The sequence below is a fragment of the Hyla sarda genome, chromosome 3 (assembly GCF_029499605.1).
Source record: "Hyla sarda isolate aHylSar1 chromosome 3, aHylSar1.hap1, whole genome shotgun sequence".
NCBI lineage: Eukaryota > Metazoa > Chordata > Amphibia > Anura > Hylidae > Hyla > Hyla sarda.
Window position 1 is genome coordinate 26252180 of NC_079191.1, and position 24524 is coordinate 26276703.

General features: G+C 43.8%; 1 protein-coding gene across 13 annotated transcripts in view; it reads left to right on the forward strand.

Annotated features, from left to right (window-relative positions):
• The window catches only part of SUPT3H (SPT3 homolog, SAGA and STAGA complex component), a 565704-nt gene extending 543035 nt beyond the window's left edge, over positions 1-22669 (forward strand). For 10 of the 13 annotated variants that reach the window (XM_056563927.1, XM_056563930.1, XM_056563934.1 and 7 more), the window contains one exon: positions 22021-22668. In XM_056563927.1, coding sequence (XP_056419902.1) covers positions 22021-22062 — 42 coding nt within the window. In that variant the 3' untranslated portion in view covers positions 22063-22668. Of the gene's footprint in view, positions 1-17622; positions 17684-22020 lie in introns of all 13 variants that reach the window. The other 3 variants (XM_056563931.1, XM_056563929.1, XM_056563932.1) reach the window with 3 other exon arrangements.
• The last annotated feature ends 1855 nt before the right edge of the window (positions 22670-24524 follow it).

Genomic DNA, 24524 nt, shown 5'->3' on the forward strand with positions numbered 1-24524 from the left:
AGAGCCAGGGAGCTGAGACGGCACCAAACTGATAGTGAGAGCACTGCACAACTTCCTGCCAGGGGTGAATCACATAAAAATATGCTAAAGGCAGTACAATTAGTGATAAAACTATATTAGTAAGGAATATGTCTTTGGGTAATAGTCTTATTTAAATACAATTTTCTGATAATTTTCTGATCCGAATGCCTTTGTGATTCTTAGCATTTTCCCCTAAAACCTAGATTCTGGGGTAAAATACATCAAAATTAAGTTTTGCATTTGAAGATTTATCTGACTCAAGATATAGCATGAGCCTGTAGCTGGCTGTATATTCCCAACTCACAAGATAGATCCATAGTAGAACTTGATATATGAATCCTAATGGTAAAGAATGGGAAGAGACCATCGACTCTTTGTTCCGGTCTAGCCATCACCAACTAGAGTCATGGGCATAACTACATAGGAAGCTGGCACAGCATATTCTGGGGCCCACTAATGAACCCCGAAAGGACACAGGGTGTACAGGTATGCCCTGGCATTCTGGTTCTTAAGGACCCAGGGTGTAGCTGTACGCCCATGGGAATTCTGGTCCCCGCCGCTCGCCGGGCGGGGACCAGACCGGGATGCCTGCTGAAATCATTCAGCAGGCAACTTGTGCAAACCCCTGGGGGGTCCCCCATGATCACCATAAATCGCCAGTCAATTCAGGCGATTAGCGGCGATTCCGGGTCAATCGGGTCTCCGGTGACCTGGAAAAAAGGGTGATAGATGGCATCCAAGACGGCACCTATCACCCTTTACCAGCAGGAGTGAGGTGCCACCTCACGATTACGTGATCAATCACTGTCGGGGCTTTACTTACCTCGGCAGAGGTCAGTGGGGTCCCCTCAGGCAGCGGCAGGATACAGCCTCCTGCTGTTGCTAAGCAACAACTCCCAGCATGCACACCCAAAGGGCATGCTGGGAGTTGTAGTTTTGCAACAGCTGGGGCACATTTTTTTTTCTATGAAAAAGGGTGCCTCCAGCTGTTGCATAACTACACCTCTCAGCATGCACGGACAGTCAAAGGGCATGCTGAGAGTTGTAGTTTTGCAACAGCTGGAGGTTTGCCCCCCCCCCTCTCCCCCAATGTGAATGTACAGGATACATTCACACGGGCGGGGGTTTACAGGGAGTTTCCCACTGCAAGTTTGAGCTGCGGAAAATTATCTGCCGCAGCTCAAACTCCCAGCGGGAAACTCACTGTGAACCCCTGGCCATGTGAATGTACCCTAAAAACACTACACCTACACAAAATAAGAAGTAAAACACTACATATACACACTCCCCAAAACAGTTACAACCCCCCCCCCCCCCCCCGATTAAAAATGAAAAAATCTCGTACGGCACTTTTTCCAAAACAGAGCCTCCAGCTGTTGCAAAACAACAACTCCCAGTATTGCCGGACAGCCATTGAGGCAACAGCTGGAGGCACCTTGTATAGGAAACACTGCTGTAGGGTTTTTTGGTATCGGAGGCAAGAGTAATGCTTGCATCCGGGTCCATCCCTATGCAAACCCCTAATTTATGCCTCAAATGCGCATGGCGCTCTCTCACTTCGGAGCCTTGTCGTATTTAAAGGCAACAGTTTAGGGCCACATATGGGGTATCTCTGTACTCGGGAGAAATTGTGTTACAAATTTTGAGGGTCTTTTTCTCCTTTTACCCCTTATTGAAATGGTAGAGTTGGGGTCTACACTTGCATGTTATTGTAAAAAAAAATATTTTTTACACTAACATGCTGGTGTTGCCCCATACTTTTCTTTTCCACAAGAGGTAAAAGGAACCAAAGACACCCCCAAAATTTGTAAACCAATTTCTCCTGAGTATGGAAATACCCCATATATGGACGGAAAATGCTCTGCGGGCACACAACAAGGCTCAGGAGTGAGAGCGCACTATGTACATTTGAGGCCTAAAATGGGGATTTGCACAGGGGTGGCTGATTTTACAGCGGTTCTGACATAAACGCAAAAAAATAAATACCCACATGTGACCCCATTTTGTAAACTACATCCCTCACGGAACGTAACAAGGGGTATAGTGAGCCTTAACACCCCACAGGTGTTTGAGAAATTTTCCTTAAAGTTGGATGTGAAAAAAAAAAAAAATTTTCTCAATAAAATGCTGGTGTTACCATACATTTTATATTTTCACAAGGGAAATTAGGTAAAAGCCCTCCAAAATGTTTAATTATTTGCATGGAAATATCCCATATGTGATTGTAAAGTGCTCTGCTGGCGCACTACAATGCTCAGAAGAGTAGGAGCACCATTGGGATTTTAGAGAGAGAATGTGTCCGGAATTGAAGGCCATGTGTGTTTACAAAGCCTCCATAGTGGCAGAACAGTGGACCCCCCCCCCCCCCACATGTAACCCCATTTTGGAAACTACACCCCTCACAGAATTTAATAAGGGGTGCAGGGAGCATTTACACCCCACAGGTGTCCGTGAAAATGAAAAATTAAATTTTTCATTTGCACAGCCCAAATTTCTAATTGGGGTATTTCTAATATGAAGGCCCTTCAAATCCAATTCAAAACTGAACTGCTCCCTGAAAAATTCCGATTTTGAAAATTTTGTGAAAAATTGGAAAATTGCTGCTGAACTTTGAAGCCCTGCTTTCAAAAGTAAAAAAATATCATCTTTATGATGCAATCATAAAGTAGACATATTGTATATGTGAATCAATATATAATTTACTAGCTGACCTCCTACTATCTCAACCCCCTATCCCATCCTCCTATCTCCACCTCCTATCCCGACATCCTATCCCGACCTCCTATCCCGTCCTCCTATCCTGTCCTCCTATCTCAACCTCCTATCCCAACCTCCTATCTCGGCCTCCTATCCCGACCTCCTATCTTGACCTCCTATCCCGTCCTCCTATCCCGTCCTCCTATCCTGACCTCCTATCCCGGTCTCCTATCTAAACCCTCCTATCTCCACCTCTTATCCCGACCTCCTATCCCGTCCTCTTATCTCAACCTCCTATCTTGACCTCCTATCCCGACCTCCCATCCCGTCCTCCTATCCCCACCCGTAATATGTGTACCAGGTATTGAAATATCTCCAGCCATACGGAAGTTATGTGGAAACATACATTTCCCATTGATTTGCATGGGACTTTAAACAAAACCCCCGACCTTCACAAATGTGGGTAGTTAAGGGTTAAATTAACTATCCTATATTTTAAGTGGACATATAAGTAACATGTGACCAAGTATTATCAAAATATCTCCAGCCGTTTGGAAGTTATGCAGTAACATATATTTCCCATAGACTTGTATGGGACTTTAAACGAAAACCCCGCCCCTAGCAAATGGGTGTGAGTAAGGGTTAAATCACCTATCCTATGTTTGTTGTTGGCATATAAGTAACATGTGTGCCAAGTTTCATGTTAATATCTTTAGCTGTTTGGAAGTTTTTGTGGAACATACATACATATATACATACATACATACACACATACATACACACACATACATACATACATATATACATACATACACACATACACACATACATACATACATATATACATACATACACACATACACACACATACATACACATACATACATACATATACACATACATACACATACATACACATACATACATACATACATATATACATACATACACACACATACATACATACATATATACATACATACACACATACACACACATACATACATACATATATACATACATACACACATACACACACATACATACACATACATACATACATATACACACACATATACACATACATACACATACATACATACATACATACACACATACATACACACACATACATACATACATACAAACACACACGTTGAGTTTTATATATATATAGATTTGGGATGTCCATTTTCCTTAGTAAAAAAAATTCAACATTTTCAAGTTTTTTATCAAGTTTTGGAATTTTTCACCAAGAAATTATGCAAGTATCGACTAAAATTTTCCGCTAACATAAAGTAGAATATGTCACGAAAAAACTATTTCGGAATAAGAATGAAAATTAAAAGCATCCCAGAGTTATTACTGCTTAAAGTGACAGTGGTCAGATGTGCAAAAAATGCTCTGGTCCTGGTGAAAATGGGCTTGGTCCTTAAGGGTTAAGGGTCCGATCTCCACTTAGACATAAATTTAAATTATTGATGAGTATAGATGAAGGAAAAGGGTGTTGCATCAATGTACATGGTATTTGTTTTTTTATGCTGTGATGTCACAGTGTACATCATACTTTATCATATGAAAGTGCCCTGGAACCAAGAGTGCTATATAAATAATAATAATAATCATCATGCCTTTGATCTGCTATGATGAGCATTATCCCTATAATGGGACATCAGTGTGTACTTTATAGCAGTAGCAGTATCTCTGTGGTCTGACATTATTTTTGTCTTATCACTGTACTATGGCATCACTGTGCATATTTTCCCTATGCACATTATCCCTGTACATTAGGGAATCCAAAATAATATTAAAGGGTTACTTCGGTGGGAAAACAATTTATTTTAAATCAACTGGTGCCAGAAAGGTAAACAGATTTGTAAATTACTTCTATTAAAAAATCTTAATCCTTCCAGTACTTATCAGCTGCTGTTTACTACACAGAAATTTTTTTCTTTTTGAATTTATTTTCTGTCTATCCACAGTGCTCTCTGCTGACACCTCTGTCCATGTCAGGAACTGTCCAGAGCAGCATATGTTTGCTATGGGGATTTGCTCCTACTCTGGACAGTTCCCGATACGGTCAGAGGTGTCAGCAGAGAGCACTGTGGTCAGACTGGAAAGAAATTCTAAAAGATAACAACTTTATGTGTAGTAAACAGCAGCTGATAAGTACTGGAAGGGTTAAGATTTTTTAATAGTGGTCATTTACAAATCTGCATAAAAATTCCACCTGAGTACCTCTTTAACCCCTTCAGGACCAAGCCCATTTTGGCCTTAAGGACCGGAGCGTTTTTTGCACATCTGACCACTGTCACTTTAAACATTAATAACTCTGGAATGCTTTTAGTTATCATTCTGATTCTGAGATTGTTTTTTCGTGACATATTCTACTTTAACATAGTGGTAAAATTTTGTGGTAACTTGCATCCTTTCTTGGTGAAAAATCCCCAAATTTCATGAAAAAATTGAAAATTTTGCATTTTTCAAACTTTGAAGCTCTCTGCTTGTAAGGAAAATGGATATTCCATTTTTTTTTTATTATTCACATATACAATATGTCTACTTTATGTCTGCATCATAAAATTTATGAGTTTTTACTTTTGGAAGACACCAGAGGGCTTCAAAGTTCAGCAGCAATTTTCCAATTTTTCACAAAATTTTCAAACTCGCTATTTTTCAGACACCAGTTCAGGTTTGAAGTGGATTTGAAGGGTCTTCATATTAGAAATACCCCATGAAAGACCCCATTATAAAAACTACACCCCCCAAAGTATTCAAAATGACATTCAGTCAGTGTTTTAACCCTTTAGGTGTTTCACAGGAATAGCAGCAATCTGAAGGAGAAAATTCAAAATCTTCATTTTTTACACTCGCATGTTCTTGTAGACCCAATTTTTGAATTTTTGCAAGAGGTAAAAGGAGAAAATTTTTACTTGTATTTGTAGCCCAATTTCTCTTGAGTAAGCACATACCTCATATGTCTATGTTAATTGTTCGGCGGGCGCAGTAGAGGGCTCAGAAGCGAAGGAGCGACAAGGGGATTTTGGAGAGAACATTTTTCTGAAATAGTTTTTGGGGGGCATGTCACCTTTAGGAAGCCCCTAGGGTGTCAAACCAGCAAAAAAATAACACATGGCATACCATTTTGGAAACTAGACCCCTTGGGGAACATAACAAGGGGTAAAGTGAACCTTAATACCCCACAGGGGTTTCATGACTTTTGCAAATGTAAAAAAAAAGTAAAATTTTTTACCTAAAATGCTTGTTTTCCCAAAAATTTTACATTTTTGAAAAGGGTAATAGCAGAAAATGCCCCCCAAAATTTGAAGCCCAATTTCTCCCGATTCAGAAAACACCCCATATGGGGGTAAAAAGTGCTCTGCTGGCGCACTACAGGTCTCAGAAGAGAAGGAGTCACATTTGGCTTTTTGGAAGCAAATTTTGCTTTGGGGGCATGCCGCATTTAGGAAGCCCCTATGGTGCCAGGACAGCAAAAAAAAAACATATGGCATACCATTTTGGAAACTAGACCCCTTGGGGAACATAACAAGGGGTAAAGTGAACCTTAATACCCCACAGGGGTTTCATGACTTTTGCAAATGTAAAAAAAAAGTAAAATTTTTTTACCTAAAATGCTTGTTTGCCCAAAAATTTTACATTTTTTAAAAGGGTAATAGCAGAAAATGCCCCCCAACATTTGAAGCCCAATTTCTCCCGATTCAGAAAACACCCCATATGGGGGTAAAAAGTGCTCTGCTGGCGCACTACAGGTCTCAGAAGAGAAGGAGTCACATTTGGCTTTTTGGAAGCAAATTTTGCTCTGGGGGCATGCCGCATTTAGGAAGCCCCTATGGTGCCAGGACAGCAAAAAAAAAAACACATGGCATACCATTTTGGAAACTAGACCCCTTGGGGAACATAACAAGGGGTAAAGTGAACCTTAATACCCCACAGGGGTTTCATGACTTTTGCAAATGTAAAAAAAAAAGTAAAATTTCTTACCTAAAATGCTTGTTTTCCCAAAAATTTTACATTTTTGAAAAGGGTAATAGCAGAAAATGCCCCCCAAAATTTGAAGCCCAATTTCTCCCGATTCAGAAAACACCCCATATGGGGGTAAAAAGTGCTCTGCTGGCGCACTACAGGTCTCAGAAGAGAAGGAGTCACATTTGGCTTTTTGGAAGCAAATTTTGCTCTGGGGGCATGCCGCATTTAGGAAGCCCCTATGGTGCCAGGACAGCAAAAAAAAAAACACATGGCATACCATTTTGGAAACTAGACCCCTTGGGGAACATAACAAGGGGTAAAGTGAACCTTAATACCCAACAGGGGTTTCATGACTTTTGCAAATGTAAAAAAAAAGTAATATTTTTTACCTAAAATGCTTGTTTTCCCAAAAATTTTACATTTTTGAAAAGGGTAATAGCAGAAAATACCCCCCAAAATTTGAAGCCCAATTTCTCCCGATTCCGAAAACACCCCATATGGGGGTAAAAAGTGCTCTGCTGGCGCACTACAGGTATCAGAAGAGAAGGAGTCACATTTGGCTTTTTGGAAGCAAATTTTGCTCTGGGGGCATGCCGCATTTAGGAAGCCCCTATGGTGCCAGGACAGCAAAAAAAAACACATGGCATACCATTTTGGAAACTAGACCCCTTGGGGAACATAACAAGGGGTAAAGTGAACCTTAATACCCCACAGGGGTTTCATGACTTTTGCAAATGTAAAAAAAAAGTAAAAATTTTTACCTAAAATGCTTGTTTTCCCAAAAATTTAACATTTTTGAAAAGGGTAATAGCAGAAAATGCCCCCCAAAATTTGAAGTCCAATTTCTCCCGATTCAGAAAACACCCCATATGTGGGTAAAAAGTGCTCTGCTTGCGCACTACAGGTCTCAGAAGAGAAGGAGTCACATTTGGCTTTTTGGAAGCAAATTTTGCTCTGGGGGCATGCCGCATTTAGGAAGCCCCTATGGTGCCAGGACAGCAAAAAATAAACACATGGCATACCATTTTGGAAACTAGACCCCTTGGGGAACATAACAAGGGGTAAAGTGAACCTTAATACCCCACAGGGGTTTCATGACTTTTGCAAATGTAAAAAAAAAGTAAAATTTTTTACCTAAAATGCTTGTTTTCCCAAAAATTTTACATTTTTTAAAAGGGTAATAGCAGAAAATACCCCCCAAAATTTGAAGCCCAATTTCTCCCGATTCATTAAACACCCCACATGGGGGTAAAAAAGTGCTCTGTTGGCGCACTACAGGTATCAGAAGAGAAGGAGTCACATTTGGCTTTTTGGAAGCAAATTTTGCTCTGGGGGCATGCCGCATTTAGGAAGCCCCTATGGTGCCAGGACAGCAAAAAAAAAACATATGGCATACCATTTTGGAAACTAGACCCCTTGGGGAACATAACAAGGGGTAAAGTGAACCTTAATACCCCACAGGGGTTTCATGACTTTTGCAAATGTAAAAAAAAAAAAAATTTTTACCTAAAATGCTTGTTTTCCCAAAAATTTAACATTTTTGAAAAGGGTAATAGCAGAAAATACCCCCCAAAATTTGAAGCCCAATTTCTCCCGATTCAGAAAACACCCCATATGGGGGTAAAAAGTGCTCTGTTGGCGCACTACATGTCTCAGAAGAGAAGGAGTCACATTTTGGCTTTTTGGAAGCAAATTTTGCTCTGGGGGCATGCCTCATTTAGGAAGCCCCTTTGGTGCCAGGACAGCAGAAAAAAAACCACATGGCATTACATTTTGGAAACTAGACCCCTCGGGGAACGTAACAGTGTTACAGTGAGTTCTTACACCTCACAGGTTTTTTGAAAAGTGGGCCTAAATTGAAAAATTTGATTTTTTTACACTAAAATGCTGGGGTTACCCAATTTTTTACATTTTCACAAGGGGTAATATGAGGAATTGGGTTACAAATTTTGGAGGGCTTTTTCCCCTGACTATAAAAATCCATCCACATATGGGGTAACGTGCTGGGCGGGCGCACAACAAGGCTCAGAAGTCATAGAGGTCACTTTGTATTTGTGGCCTATGGCATATCAGTAGCTGACGGTTACATACATTCCGAGGAAAATACAAAAATGAAACACCCACATGTGACACCATTACAGAAAGTACCCACCCTGAGGAATGGGTATAGGGGTAAAGAGGACATTTCTAACGCACAGGGGTTTCCTAAATTTATTTTCCAGGAATGGATGAAGGGTAGCTTTTGAAAATTGCAATTTTCAACCTATGCTCTGCTTCATCTTTTTGGGAACAACTAACATGTGACTCTGAATTGTCGCCTGGAAATACGACAGAGCTCAGCGAGAACTCTTCGCATTTGAGGCGGATGTTTGTTACGGACCTAACAGTTACATACATTCAGAGGAAAATACAAGAAAGGAACACCCATATGTGAGATTATTACAAACAGTACACCCCCTAGGGAAGGTGTATAGGGTGAAGTGGAGATTTGGAACAGATGGGTGTTCCCTTCATTTATTTTCCAGGAATGGATGAAGTGTACTATGGGGGGAAGAAAATTGCAATTTTAGAACTGATATGCCAATTATTTTCCCAGAATGATGACCCAGAGTACAGCCAAAAGTAAAAAGGATGCCCGCCCCAAACCCTATACTCTGAATCATCATTCTGGGAAGGGGATGTGTGGGGCTGTCCCTATTCTGTTACCTCAAATGCGCAACCCGCTCAGGTGGGGAGAGAGAGCGTTGCGCATTTGAGGCAACTGCAAACCTCCAATGCTGTTGACTCTGTGTCCCATGACCCATTTTTTAGGGGGAAGAAAAAAAAAAGATATTGGGGGTATTGAGAAAAAGGTTATTTTTTTTTTTTGGGGGGGGGGGGGGGGTTGGTATAAAATTTGGAAGACAATGTACCCTGGACTGGTACATTGGAGTCGAATTGTGGGTAATTAAAATTAGGGCAAATGACGGAAAATTTAGTACTCCATGGAAGTGTGATACTCCCTGAAGCAGCCTATGCAGAGGCCCGGATGATCGGGGCAAGTGTCGCATTGAGTGGTGGTGTCCTTCCGAATCCCCCTCTTGCGACACACTCTGCATTTCTTCTGAGATCGTCCCTTCTTTCCAGTGTGGGGGATCACACATGGAAAGTGTTGGCCGGGGACGATCCGGGGACCTGAAGTTACAGAGGTGCTCTGACCCGCTCTTTGGCGGTCACCATAGATGAGGGCCTTTAGAACTTCCTCTTGGAACTCCAGGTATGTCCCTGTGTTGCCAGCGTTCTTGTACAGTACAAAAGAGTTGTACATGGCAACCTGTACCATGTAGACCGCAACTTTTTTGTACCATATCTTTGTTTTCCGCATGGCATTATATGGCTTGAGGACTTGATCAGAAAGATCAACTCCCCCCATATACCGATTGTAGTCCAGAATACAATCGGGCTTGAGGACCGGTCCCACGGTACCTCGCACAGGGACAGGGGTGCTGCCATTCCCATGAATTGTGGTGAGCATAAGGACATCCCTCTTGTCCTTATACCGGACCAACAACAGGTTATCATGGGTGAGGGCACGGGACTCACCCCGGGGGATAGGAGTCTGCAGGGGATAGGAAGGAAGGCCTCTTTGATTCTTCCGGACTGTCCCACAAGCGAGCGTGGATCTGGCGGCGAGGGATGTGAAGAGAGGGATACTAGTATAAAAGTTATCCACGTAAAGGTGGTAACCTTTATCTAGCAATGGGTGCAAAAGGCCCCAAACGATTTTCCCGCTAACACCCAGAGTGGGGGAACAATCTGGGGGTTCAATGCAGGAATCTCGTCCCTCATACACCATAAACTTGCAAGTGTACCCGGAGGTACTCTCGCAAAGTTTATACATCTTCACGCCATACCGCGCTCGCTTGGTAGGGATGTATTGCCGGAAGCTGAGTCTCCCCTTAAAGCTGATGAGCGACTCATCAATAGCGACCTCCCTTCCAGGGACATAGGCCTCCCAAAATCTGGCCCCGAAGTGATTGATGACCGGCCTGATTTTATACAGGCGGTCATACGCGGGATCAGTTCGGGGGGGACATGCCGCATTATCAGCATAATGCAAACATCTCCGAATGGCCTCGAACCGGGAACGTGCCATGGCCATACTGTAGAGGGGTGTCTGGTAAAAGACGTCCCCACTCCAATATTGCCTGACACTGGGTTTTTTAACTAGACCCATATGCAGCGCAAGGCCCCAAAAGGTCCTCATTTCGGCTGCATCGACTGGAGTCCAGCCACCGGATCTAGCTAAAAGTGAGCCCGGGTTAGCGGCGACGAACTGTTGGGCATACAGATCCGTCTGTGTAACCATTAGATTAACAAAGTCGTCACTGAAAAAATGACCGAAAAAGTCCTTTTCAGTGAACCCGGCGATGTTAATCTTGATTCCTGAGTCGCCAACAAACTCAGGAATCACGGGCTCGTGGTCCGCTGGCTCAGCCCAGACAAGTTCTCCGGTACGAGGTACCAGTGACCTTGGCAGGGGGGCTTCACTAGTATGAGCGCCAGGGGGACTCATACTAGCATGGGGCACAGGGTCAAGGGCAGAGGAGGTTTGCGGCACCGCACGGCGGCGTCTCCGCCGCCTTGGTGGCTCATCATCAGAACTAGATGATAAGGAGGACGATGAAATAAGGAAGGTGGGGTCTTCATCGTCCTCTGAGCCGCTCTCGGTGTCGGAGGCAATTATGGCATATGCCTCCTCCGCCGAAAACGCTCTGCGGGCCATTTCCCTACTCTAATGGGGATACGGGTATGTGTGTGTGTGGGGGGGGAAACTTTATTGGTGTGTGTGCTGCGTGTGGTGTGGTGCGATACTACCTCCCTAACCCGCCCTAACCCGCCCTAACCTAACCTAACTAAACTAACCCGCCCTAACAGAAAAAAATATAAAATAAAAAGGGGACTTTTAAAAAAAAAAAGGGGGGACTTCTAGCGCAAAAAAAACCATGCGCCAAAAAAATAAGCGTTTATCTAATCAGTGGTGTGCGCACTGATTAGCGCTTGTGGCGGCAAGGGGCGCAGAAGTCAGAGGGGGGTCCGGCCACTCAGCCCAGAACAGTGGCTGGTGGCTTGTACTCAGACCCCCACACAAAAAACCCGAAAAATAAAATAAAAAAACGCTTAACCCCGGAAAAAATGCACCCGCCTGAACAAAAAAAAAAACGCTGATCAGTGATAAATCACCGACAGCGGTGGGACAGGCTGCACACACAGGTACGGTCCGTCCACACAGTACACGCCTGCTACTGGTGGCACGGACCGCCTATGGGTGCAAAAAAAATACGCGTTAACCGAAAAAAGTGCCTTTACCACAAAAAAAACGCTGATCAGTGATAAATCACTGACAGCGGTGAGGCACGCCGCACACACAGGTAAGGTCCGGCCACACAGTACACGCCTGCTACTGGTGGCACGGACCGCCTATGGGTGCAAAAAAAGCGCTAGAAAACGCGTAAAAAAGCGCCGGCACCACAAAAAAAACGCTTAGGGAAAAAAGAAAAAAAAAAAGATCTGCGCCAAAAAAAAAAGGCTGGCGGCAGACCGCAGCGACCCAGCAGGGCCGGGGTCACGCAGCTAAAGGTGCTACGGACCCACGGACACCCACTGAGGTACGCCGAAAAAAGAAAAAAAAAGAAAACTTTTTTTTTTTAACCCTAACCTGTCCCTACCTAAATCTAAAGCTATCCCTGGGGATTTCTGTGCCAAGGGGCCACAGAAAGGGGGCAAGGGGCACTTTTTTTTTACTGAGGGGATGGTGGGCAGCACGGGGCTCCGTCCTGCACACCAGATCTCTGTGGAATGGTGGGCAGAACGGAGCAACGTGCTCCTACCCCCCACCATCCCCTCCCATTACACTGTGATTGGTGTGGCCACTTTGGCCACCCAATCACAACTGTACTGAGGGGGGTGGCCACAATGCCAGCCCCCAGTACAGTACGGATGGTGATTGGTGGTGTATACTACACCACCAGTCACCATCTATATCCGGGTAACAGGGTCACACGTGACCCTGAGGACCCGGAACCGCTGCAGAACGCCGGTTAGTAGTTACCGGCGTCCTGCAGCGATCGCCGGTATACGAGGTCCTCCGGACCTCCTCCGGCACACTGCCGGGATGTCTGCTGATAGAAATCAGCAGACATCCGGCTCCGATCCCCGCCCGGTGAGCGGCGGGGAACGGAATCGCAGCGCATCGCTCATCTGAATTGATGAGCGATGTGCTGCGATCGCCGACATGGGGGGACATAATGACCCCCCTGGGCGATATGCCGGGATGCCTGCTGAACGATTTCAGCAGGCATCCGGCTCCGGCGCCCCTCCGGCTAGCGGTGGGGGCCGGATTTCCCACGGGCGTATGGATACGCCCTCGGTCCTTAAGGACTCGGAATGCAGGGCGTATCCATACGCCCTATGTCCTGAAGAGGTTAAGCTTTTCATGTTCTTAAAGGGGTATTCCAGGAAAAAAAAACTTTTTTTTTCTTATATCAACTGGCTCCAGAAAGTTAAACAGATTTGTAAATTACTTCTATTAAAAAATGTTAATCCTTTCAATAATTATCAGCTGCTGAAGTTGAGTTGTTCTTTTCTGTCTGGCAACAGTGCTCTCTGCTGACATCTCTGCTTGTCTCGGGAACTGCACAGAGTAGAAGAGGTTTGCTATGGGGATTTGCTTCTAAACTGGGCGGTTCCCGAGACAGGTGTCATCAGAGAGCACTTAGATAAAAAAAGAACAACTCAACATCAGCAGCGCATAAGTACTGAAAGGATTAAGATTTTTTAATAGAAGTAATTTACAAATCTGTTTAACTTTCTGGAGCCAGATGATATATAAAAATAAGTATTTTCCTGGATAACCCCTTTAATTTTATGTTAAAGGTCCTCTTGATAGGGGTTTCCAAGAATTGCTGTTGGGCCCCATCTTTACATGTTCCACCTTTTACTAGAGCTTCCACATTTATTAAAAACGCATAAAAATATTTGTATACATCTATGTAACTTGGCCATCGACCATTGTATATAAACTCTGTCTTAGCATTGTGACATGCGATATATTGCTTAGTTTGGCGCTTATTCGGTGTAATGTTCGATGTAATTTATAGAACCCCTGTAACCGAAAATCACTTTGGAAATAGCAGCCATTGTGGTTAATGTCTAATCCATGTGAACAATTCCACAAGACTTCCAAAGGCTCTATTTAAAACAGGGGAAAAGAATGCAACAGTTTGGCTTCCAAAGAGGAAGAAGTTAATATTGTTGTAAAAGTTATTTCTATTTCCTACCAGACGTTTATTTTACAGGATTGTCTAACCTCCAGCGTGTAATGCCCGATGCTGTGTAGAGCAGGTCTCTCGTAACGTCCGGCAGTATTTACCAGGGTGTTTGCTTGTGCAGCCGGTCTTATCGATCGTCTAAGAGAAGTTCCATCCTATGGAATCTGGAATAAAGATGAGAGAAATGTTGTGCGTTGCAGACTCACAGTAAGCCGTTTGTACTTGGGGTGGGCTAATCAGGACCAGCCATCGCCGCTCTTTGATTTCAATGAATGACATTTGTCCCGATTTTCTCTAATTAGATCAGTAGCCCACACACAGTGAAGCGGCCTTTTCATCTTTGGAAGATGCCTTTATACTACAAGGCTTTAGTCTGAATTTTGATATTACTCCATTTGACGCACTACCACCACGTGTTTTAAAACACTGAGGGACTTATTATGTTGTGGTAGTGATGTCATCATAAAGGAGATTTTAATTGTGTCAATTACATGTAGAGACTCATGATAAATGCCTACAACAATGGGTAAGGTGAAGAATGGAGGGGAAACGAGGCAAGGATAATCTATAGCATCAGAATCCGAAGAGAATCCGAAGAGACATTGGCCAAGTCCAAGAAGCCCCACTGTTAAGAGAGCCTCGATAGATAGATACAAACAAGGATAAGTTGGCCAGCACATACTGATACCAAAACTACTGCATGGACCTGGCATACAGGTGCACGCTGCTAGGCTGAATATACATAAACAGGAGAATACGGCAGCACACTGTTAGCACAAAGATACAGATAAAACATGAAATGCTATATAGGTATAATGCAAAACATGTTTTGCATTATACCTATACAGTGGTCCCTCAACATACGATGGTAATTCGTTCCAAACGAGCCATCGTTTGTCGAATCCATCGTATGTTGAGGGATTCGTGCAATGTAAAGTACAGGAAACCGTACTCACCTGTCCCCGCCGCTCGCGATGGTGTCCCGTCGCTCCCGATGGTGAACCCGGGCCTCCGCTGGGATCTCCGCTGTCTTCTCCGGTCCTCTGCTGTCTTCTCCGGTCCTCTGCTGTCTTCTCCGGTCCTCTGCTGTCTTCTCCGGTCCTTTGCTGTCTTCTCCGGTCCTCTGCTGTCTTCTCCGGTCCTCTGCTGTCTTCTCCGGTCCTCTGCTGTCTTCTCTGGTCCTCCGCTGTCTTCTCCGGTCCTCTGCTGTCTTCTCCGGTCCTCTGCTGTCTTCTCCGGTCCTCTGCTGTCTTCTCCGGTCCTCTGCTGTCTTCTCCAGTCCTCTGCTGTCTTCTCTGGTCCTCCGCTGTCTTCTCTGGTCCTCCGCTGTCTTCTCCGGTCCTCTGCTGTCTTCTCCGGTCCTCTGCTGTCTTCTCCGGTCCTCCGCTGTCTTCTTCGGTCCTCTGCTGTCTTCCGCAAGGCCTTACTGAACCTGCGTAGCGACGTCATAATGCAGCTGCGTACGCCATTCCTATTGGATGACGTGCGCAGCAGCGTATTGACGTCATCGGAGAGGGCCAAAAAGACACCGGAAGACCAGTGCTGGACCCGGAGGGCACCCCGGAGCATCGTGGAGGGGTAAGTAATACTTACCGCACCACACGGGGAACATTAAGCGGTTATCCGGCAGCAGCTTAAGCATTTGGCGCTGCCGGATAGCACTTAATGCGATGGCCCCGACATAAAAAAGCATCGTATGTCGATGCTGACATCGACATGCGATGGCCTCTGAGAGGCCATCGTATGTCGATTTGATCATATGTCGGGCCATCATAGGTCGGGGGGGTCACTGTATAGCATTTCATGTTTTATCTGTATCTTTGTGCTAACAGTGTGCTGCTGTATTCTCCTGCTTATAGATAGATAGATACAGGTACAAGAAGATCACTGCGGCACTCCAAAATAGTGAATCAAGTGGGTAGCATCTATTCTATCACGAAACACATAACAACGTTTCAGCTGCTACAATGCAGCCTTTCTCAAGCAACGCTTGAGAAAGGCTGCATTGTAGCAGCTGAAACATTGTTACGTGTTTCGTGATGATATAAATGCTATCCACTTGATTCACTATTTTGGAGTGCCGCAGTGATCTTCTTGTACCTGTATCCATTTATGGAAGCCTGTGACCTGAGATTTCCACCCTGACGTGCACCCAGCTTTAAAGGGGTTATCCAGGAAAAAACTTTTTTTTAATATATCAACTGGCTCCAGAAAATTAAACAGATTTGTAAATGACTTCTATTAAAAAATCTTAATCCTTTCAGTACTTACGAGCTTCTGAAGTTAAGGTTGTTCTTTTCTGTCTAAGTGCTCTCTGATGACACATGTTTTGGGAACCACCCAGTTTAGAAGAGGTTTGCTATGGAAATTTGCTTCTAAACTGGGCGGTTCCTGAGACACGTGTCATCAGAGAGCACTTAGAGAGAAAAGAACAACCTTAACTTCAGCAGCTCATAAGTACTGAAAGGATTAAGTTTTTTTTAATAGAAGTAATTTACAAATCGGTTTAACTTTCTGGAGCCAGTTGATATATAAAAAACAGTTTTTTCCTGGACAACCCCTTTAAGTTCACCTTTGAGAGTGCTGCTACCTTCTTCTCTTTAGATAGATAAATAGAAAATGTTTCGGCCTCTGTTTTTTCCAAAACTGGAAAATATAAGCACAGGATCCATGGCTACACCCAAAAAAAAAAAAGCATTGAAAATTATGTAAAAGAAAAAAAAGTTAACATTTATTTTGACCTTATAGGGTTCCTTACTTCTAGCATTTGATGGCTATTGCTACCGTATGCCATCTCACTTACTGACTTCTCTAACATACTGCTTGGATTCATATTGATCCTTAGAATCAAAGGTCCACCGTAATTAAAGGGGTATTCCGGTCAAATATATTTTGTTTTTACCCGGAATACCCCTTTAAAGTTGCCTCCCTCTCCCAATGGAAAGACTTTTGCCAAGGTCACAGTGTATTCCCAGTAAGCTTTCCCACTCATGTCAATAGCGGTCTAGTGTTGCCTATGCCCATGGGGCTTGCTATAAAGCATATTACTAAATGGTGTTAAAAAAGAAACAGCTCAGGTAAGATGGCAGACCTCACAATACTATACAAAAAAGAAATAAAGATATTACGATCAGAAAATAGAAACAGATTAGAAAAAAAAACAATGTTTCAGTGTCCGGTTCTAATCGGTAAAAAAAAAAAAAAAAATGGAGGCAATACTTTCCCTTTCATGGGGTGGATTATTTTAAATGGGCCTGTGCTGCAATAACCTACTCAGCTGGTAGTCAGTAACATTGTTGTATGGGGGAAAAGCCAATGGACCTGAATCACTTTGCGTTTTAGGCCTCATCGGTCTTAAGATATGGAAACAATTGGCATGGTAAAGGACTTCGGGACTTCTTTCATACTGTGATCTGTATCGTGATTGAAAATTTAAGGAAGCAAAACCGAAAAAAAAATTATATAATGTATGGAAGTCAGTTCTTATATCCTAAGTTTATGTAGTCGGTGTTTTTTGGAATCACTAACTTGAGTTTTTTGGGGGGTTTTTACTCAACCAAACAATGGTGGTGTGTTAACATATTTTATTTCTCTCCTTTTTATCCAGTTGTTTTCTGGAACCTTCTAAACATGATTTGTTGTATACCTGAATCCTCATATTCTAGACTGTGAGTATTTGTTTTTTTTTGAGGCCTGGAAGGTTTGAACCTGCTCTTGAAGGGGTACTCCACTGCTCAGCGTTTGGAACAAACTGTACCGAAGCTGGAGCCGGCATCGGGAGCTTGTGACGTCATAGCCCCGCCCCATCATGACGTCACGCCCTTCCCCCTCAATGCAAGTCTATGGGAGGGGGCGTGACGGCTGTCACGCCCCCTCCCATAGACTTGCATTGAGGGGGCGGGGCTATGACGTAATGAGCTTCTGGCGCTGGCTCCAGCATTCGGAACAGTTTGTGCCCCTTCAATCTATAGATCCTGAACATCAAAGCGACTGCTCATCCCAGTCAACATAAACAACCGATTGTCAACATGAATCCCATCTTAAAGGTTTACAACAGGTAGCGTTCCGCTCTAAAGAAATCTTGGATATTTAAGCTTTCTCTTAATGTGATAATTTTAGAGGAAAATTTCCTGGCAGACATAGGTGTTCCAAATCTCATGAGCAGTAAAAATATAAATCACATTAGAAGCGGAGAGCTTTGCACATGTGCACCTACCTCCTCTTGGTAATTGTACAATTTACAGCTCCTGTTGGAAGACTGTTTTATTTGATATCCCACAAGCGAACGACACCATTTATTTTCATCTGTATGCCAAAAAAACTTTCCAAAACAAAGGCAGGAGGACCACCCATCCGGAATCCAAACTTTCTCTGGTTACTCGACCATGTATAAACTGGAGACGACTGCTGAATATCAGGCTTGAATGTTGCCATTGGGAGCAACTGATTTCCAGATTAAGTAAAGGTGTTAAAATAAATTGAGGCATAAATCTCATGTGTTATAATATAAATTCTTACAGGACAGGCTTCAATGTGGGCTGCCTGGCAGAAACCATAGCGCAGGTGATATCATGTAACTCAATAGTGTCCAATGTAGAGACCTCACGTAAACCCAACAGACATATGTTTTCCTTTATTATGTGGAGGCGAGACCATAAAATATCCATATGTAAACATTCAGTATTCATGTATTATTCTTAGAGCACTCGTCTTATGTTGTATCTTTGGAGTCTGTGGGATTTAAGTTAATTTGGGTTCCATAGGATAGCTGTGTCAGTAAATAAGGGCTATTAAAGGTTAAGTAGCCATATAAACACAAACACTATCATATATAATGTAAGTATTCAATGGAGAGTATTCAATGGAACTCTCCTTTGAACTACCATTCAATGGAGAGTTCCATCGGGGTCCGACTAGCCCCCCAGAGTGTTAGATAATCCTATAACGACAGGTCAGAAACACTTGAAGCCAATGTTTGGCCTCAAAGCCAAAAAAGTGTCTAGATGAGTCTAAATAAAATGTAGGATCTTGGCTTTTTTTGGTTGGGTTCATCATTTCCAATAACTAAGTAAACCCATCTTCTAGTCGAGCACTGGTAAACTACCTCTACCCTCCTACCCATTGACAGCATTCTCTCTTTACTGAGCATAGACACCTATCAGTGGTGAGAGAGAAGCAACTCATGAGATTAACCGGAATGTTTAACGATAACATGACTTATTGTTTAAATCAAGTTTTTATATTAAACATATTTTTTGAAAATTTTGGGTGAAATTTTTCTAAAGATACCCAAAAGTAGAAAGAAACCGGCTACTACCGAGTCCTTGTATGCTTGGAGTGTGAATGTGGAGCTGGTGCAAGGTGCTGGAGGTGGTGCTCTGTTTAGAGGCAGTACGTGGTCTAGTCTGGAAAAGACCCACTAGTCCATGCATATGTAGTAGGGACCGACCGATATAGATTTTTTTAGAGCCGATACCGATAACCTGTGAACTTTCAGGCCGATAGCCGATAACTTATACTGATATTCCGTACATTTTAATTCCCATCCTCCCCCCAAATATCCTTGGTAAAATGAGGGTGCGTGTGTGTGTGCGGGTATACCCTGATAAACTGTTTCTGGCCCTGCAGAAGCCACTGTAGATAAAGCGGGTGCTTTAAATCAATGAACTGCAGCAGCTTTTGCAGGGCCAGAGATCGCCGCCGCCACCCGCTTCTCTCCCCCTGCCTGTCCTGGGGTCCTGAGTCCAACCACCGACCCTGCGCCATTGCCTCCCCCTGCCTATCTTCTGGCCAGAGACCGCCGCTGCCCCATTGCCTCCCCATTCCCGGTTTTATAATTGCCTGTTCCCGAGGTCCGCGCAGGAGCCAGAAGAAGCGCGGACCCCGGGAACAGGTAATTATAAAACTGGGGATGGGGAGACAATGGGGCAGTGGCGGCGGTCTCTGGCCAGAGGATAGGCAGGGGGAGGCAATCGGGCAGAATCGGTGGTTGGGCTCAGGACCCCAGGGCAGGAAGGGGGAGAGAAGCGGGTGTTAGCGGCGGTCTCTGGCTCCGCAAAAGCCGCTGCAGTTCATTGATTTAAAGCGCCCGCATTATCGGTACGTTAGATGCCAATACCGATAACTTACAAAATTGTGAATATCGGCTGATAATATCGGCCAATCCGATAATCGGTCGATCCCTAATATGTAGTATATAATAGCAAGAAGTAAAAAACGGCACTCACCATCCATGTGCAGATAAAATCTTCATTTTTATTTTGTCATGTTAAAATGATATTTCATGCAGGCAGACTAGCTGGGAGAGAGGGACGGGAGGACGGCCTGTTCTTCCACACTAAATCCAATACACTGGGTTATAGTGTGGCTGAACAGGAGTCCAACAAGGGGTCACTTACTAAAGTATGTTCCATAGGTCTGAAGATATGTCCCCCAACCCCAAAGATCCTCTGCTATATTCCATGAATTGCACCCGCCCATTTTTCATATTCATGGTCCGTGACGCCACCTCCTAGTGACATGGAGTCGCTGGTCATGTGAGCGCTTTGCTCTTTTCATAGAGTACATGCCCTCACTTCCTGGGCTTTGTCCATGTCTGTGCTTCAGCTGGGACAAAGATGATACTGTAGCCAGACAGGATTATGTTTTGGATGGTAATGGGACCCCTAGTGGTCTTTTTTTATAAGTCATAATTTTTATAAAACAGATCATACTTTTTTTTATGAAGTATATTAGAAAGGTTTATGTTTTGCCAAGATGTGCAATATATAAAACATTTTTATTTCTACAGTGCCCATTTAAATCGGTTGTCCCATCTTGTCAATTGGTGTTTTCCGACCACCCCCAGACTGTTTACGGCAGCATGAGGTGGTGGGGAAAGCCACAACAACCGAAGCAGGAAAGTTACTCAATTTGCATATTTCCCAATGGTTTTAATGGGAGTTTGCATAGCTTCCTCACTTCAGCTGCTTTCAGCTTTCCCGACCACCTCTGGCCTCTGGAGATAGACTGGACAACCGATATGGGACAACCCCTTTAATAAAAAATGATAACTATGACTGTATGATTTATTATGCATCTAGCTAACTTATGTGTACAGAGAAAATCTGAAACACCTTCTGCAAAAAAAAAAAGGCCGCCTCAAATAGTGGCATTGGCCTAAAGGTCTTAAAGGGTAACTCTCATTAAAATACATTTTTGCTATTGCACTCCTTATGGTAAATAAAAAATATTTCTAATATACTTTGTTTAAAAAAAATGATGTTTTCTATGTTTTATTTGTGCTTAAAAAAGTTCAAGAGCACATTTTCCCATCTCATACACAGACTTAGGACCGAAGCCCAAACACAGGAAGTGCAGCCTGGAGTGCTGAGGGGGGAGGGGGGTGGGGGGGTCCAACCAACAGCATATGGCAGTTAAGTGTGAGAGGAGCTATGATTGGATGAGGCTGGACACACCCCCCTCAGCACTCCAGGCTGCACTTCCTGTGTTTGGGCTCCGGTCCTAAGTCTGTGTATAAGATGGGGGAAAATGTGCTCTTGAGCTTTTTTAAGCACAAATAAAACATAGAAAACTTCATTTTTTTTTTTAAAACAAAGTATATTAGAAATATTTTTTATTTACCATAAGTAGTGCAATTGCAAAAATTAGTTGTAATGAGAGTGCCCATTTAAAGGGGTACTCTGCCCCTAGACTATCTAATCCCTTATCCAAAGGAGCTGATGAACCGGGGTGCTGCAGGAGAGATAGCGGTGGGACCCCCACAATCAGACATCTTGTCTCGATCTTGATAAGATGTCTGGGGGTGGAGTACCCCTTTAAGGGGTTAAAATTCTTTACAGACACAGGATTAGGTGTGTCATAAAGGTCTATGACCTCAAGGAGTCTTCCCCCACATACTAAATCCGGTCTTATTAGGCAAAAACAGTGACTGTGTCCATGTGTACAGGTTGATGTGATCATCTCTTACAGATTGTTTCTTCCTTTTCCGTCCTTCTCTTTGCAGAGCGCCTACAGCAGGACCGGGATGCCATTTTTAGCCTGTTAATAGGAAGTAAAAAGGAAAACAAGAAGGTTACATTGAGGTGATGATTCCATGTAAGAAGGGAGAGCCTGCTCCTCAGAGTGAGTGGGACGATTGTTGTGACTGTGCACTGGCTGGATGTCTCATTTTCAGCCCCCTCAATCTTCACGCTTGTTTACTAGTTGGAACATTGAGCTAATTACCGGCAGGATGTTTGGGAGCTTTGTGTGTAGGTGGAGGAGAATTCGCAGCACACAGCTCTGTCGTTGGCTACAAGCACACTGCCATCATCTGCCCACAGATGCAAAACGCGCTGTCATCCTTTCTGCCGGGTTGGGCCTGTTTACATTGACCCGGAGATGGGATTACTCTGGTTTCCATTGTGCGCAGGAAATAGGTTTAGTAGTTTCAGGTGTCATGTGTCACTTCAGGCTTTCCAAAAACTGTTGGACCAAAAATACATTTTCATTCTTATTTTCACATTTGAGCACATTTAAAGGGACCCTAACATCTGGTAATCTCTTCTTTGTTCTGTTATTGTTCCATCTGTTGATCTCTTCTATCATCCTTAAAGGGGTACTCCGGTGGAAAACATGTTTTTTTAAATCAACTGGTGCCAGAAAGTTAAACAGATCTGTAAATTACTTCTATTAAAAAAATCTTAATCCTTCCAGTATTTCCCAGCTGCTGTATGCTCCAGAGGAAGTTCTTTTCTTTTTGAATTTCTTTTCTGTCTGACCACAGTGCTCTCTGCTGACACCTCTGTCCACGTCAGGAACTGTCCAGAGCAGGAGAGGTTTTCTATGGGGATTTGCTTCTGCTCTGGACAGTTCCTGACATGAACAGAGGTGTCAGCACTGTGATGAAACAGAAAAGAAACTCAAAAAGAAAAGAACATCCTGTGGAGCATACAGCAGCTGATAAGTACTGAAAGGATTAAGATGTTTAAATAAAAGTATTTTACAAATCTGTTCAACTCTCTAACACCAGTTGAATAAAACAAAATGTTTTCCACCAGAGTACCCCTTTAAAGGGGTACTCCGCCCCTAGACATCCTATCCCCTATCCAAAGGATAGGGGATAAGATGTCAGATCGCCGGGGTCCCGCTGCTGGGGACCCCGGGGATCGCTGATGCGGCACTGCGCTATCATTACTGCGCAGAGCGAGATCGCTCTGCACTTAATAACGGGCAATACAGGGGCCAGAGCATCGTTACGTCACAGCTCCGCCCCTCGTGACGTCACGGCCCGCCCCCGTTGAAACAAGTCTATGGGAGGGGGCGTGGCAGTCGTCACGTCCCCTGCCATAGACTTGCATTAAGGGGACGGGCCGTGATGTCACGAGGGGCGGAGCCATGACGTCACGCTGCTCCGGCCCCTGTATCGCCCGTCATTACGCACAGAGTGAACTCGCTCTGTGCAGTAATGATGGCGGGGTGCCGCAGCGATGATACCTGGGGTCCCCAGCAGCGGGACCACGGCGATCTAACATCTTATCCCCTATCCTTTGGATAGGGGATAATATGCCAGGGGCGGAGTACCCCTTTAAGGCTAGAGTTACAACATGAAGACCAGTGTCACATCTAATGATTGTCAATACGATCGTATTACAACATGCTACATAACACGACCCCAACACGAAAGATGGCCTAAATCCACATTTGATGGATCTTCGGTCGGAGGTTGCATGCAGCTTTGCCGGCACTGACCTTAGTTAGTGTGACTGAGACCTGCTGCTAATTGTCTTTACACTTAAAGAGGTAGTACGATTTAGGAAAATGTGTGTATGTATATTTGTGTATATATATATATATATATATATATATATATATATATATATTTTTTTTTTTATTCATACAATTGCAAAGAAAACAAACAAATCATGCACATATTTTGGTTGCATAACTTACATACGATTTGCTGTAGCCTGACCGAAGTAGCCGTGTAGCCCCAATCTAACAGGAAGTCCAGAGTTTCCTTCCCATGATCACTATATGTCTCATATCTTACAGCTGTAGGTCAAAGCTGCATATATCTCATGTCTATGAAGCAGAATAGAAGTGACAGAGAACTTTGTATGATATACATAAGAAGACAAAAAGGTGCGAGGAAACAGAAGACCAACTTCTATGGCACCTCGGACAGATCCGACTTCAGGCTGACAGCAGGGCGCTCAGAGTGGAGGCGACAGCTGGCAAAGTTTCACGCAGATCGCGCTTCTTCCGGCCTCGTATACGAGGCCGGAAGAAGCGCGATCTGCGCGAAACTTTGCCAGCTGTTTGCCACTCTGTTGTTTCTTCGCGGTGAGTGCGGGCACCTTTTTGTCTTCTTATGTATGCTAAGGTTCCCAGCACCTCCGGACCCACAGGCATCAGGACTCTGCGTTGTTACAGTGACAGATCTCTATCCTCCACAGTACATGCTGACACAATTGGTCTTTCTCCACAGCAGTGCCCTCTAGCTTGTGTTAGTATTGCGAACTTTGT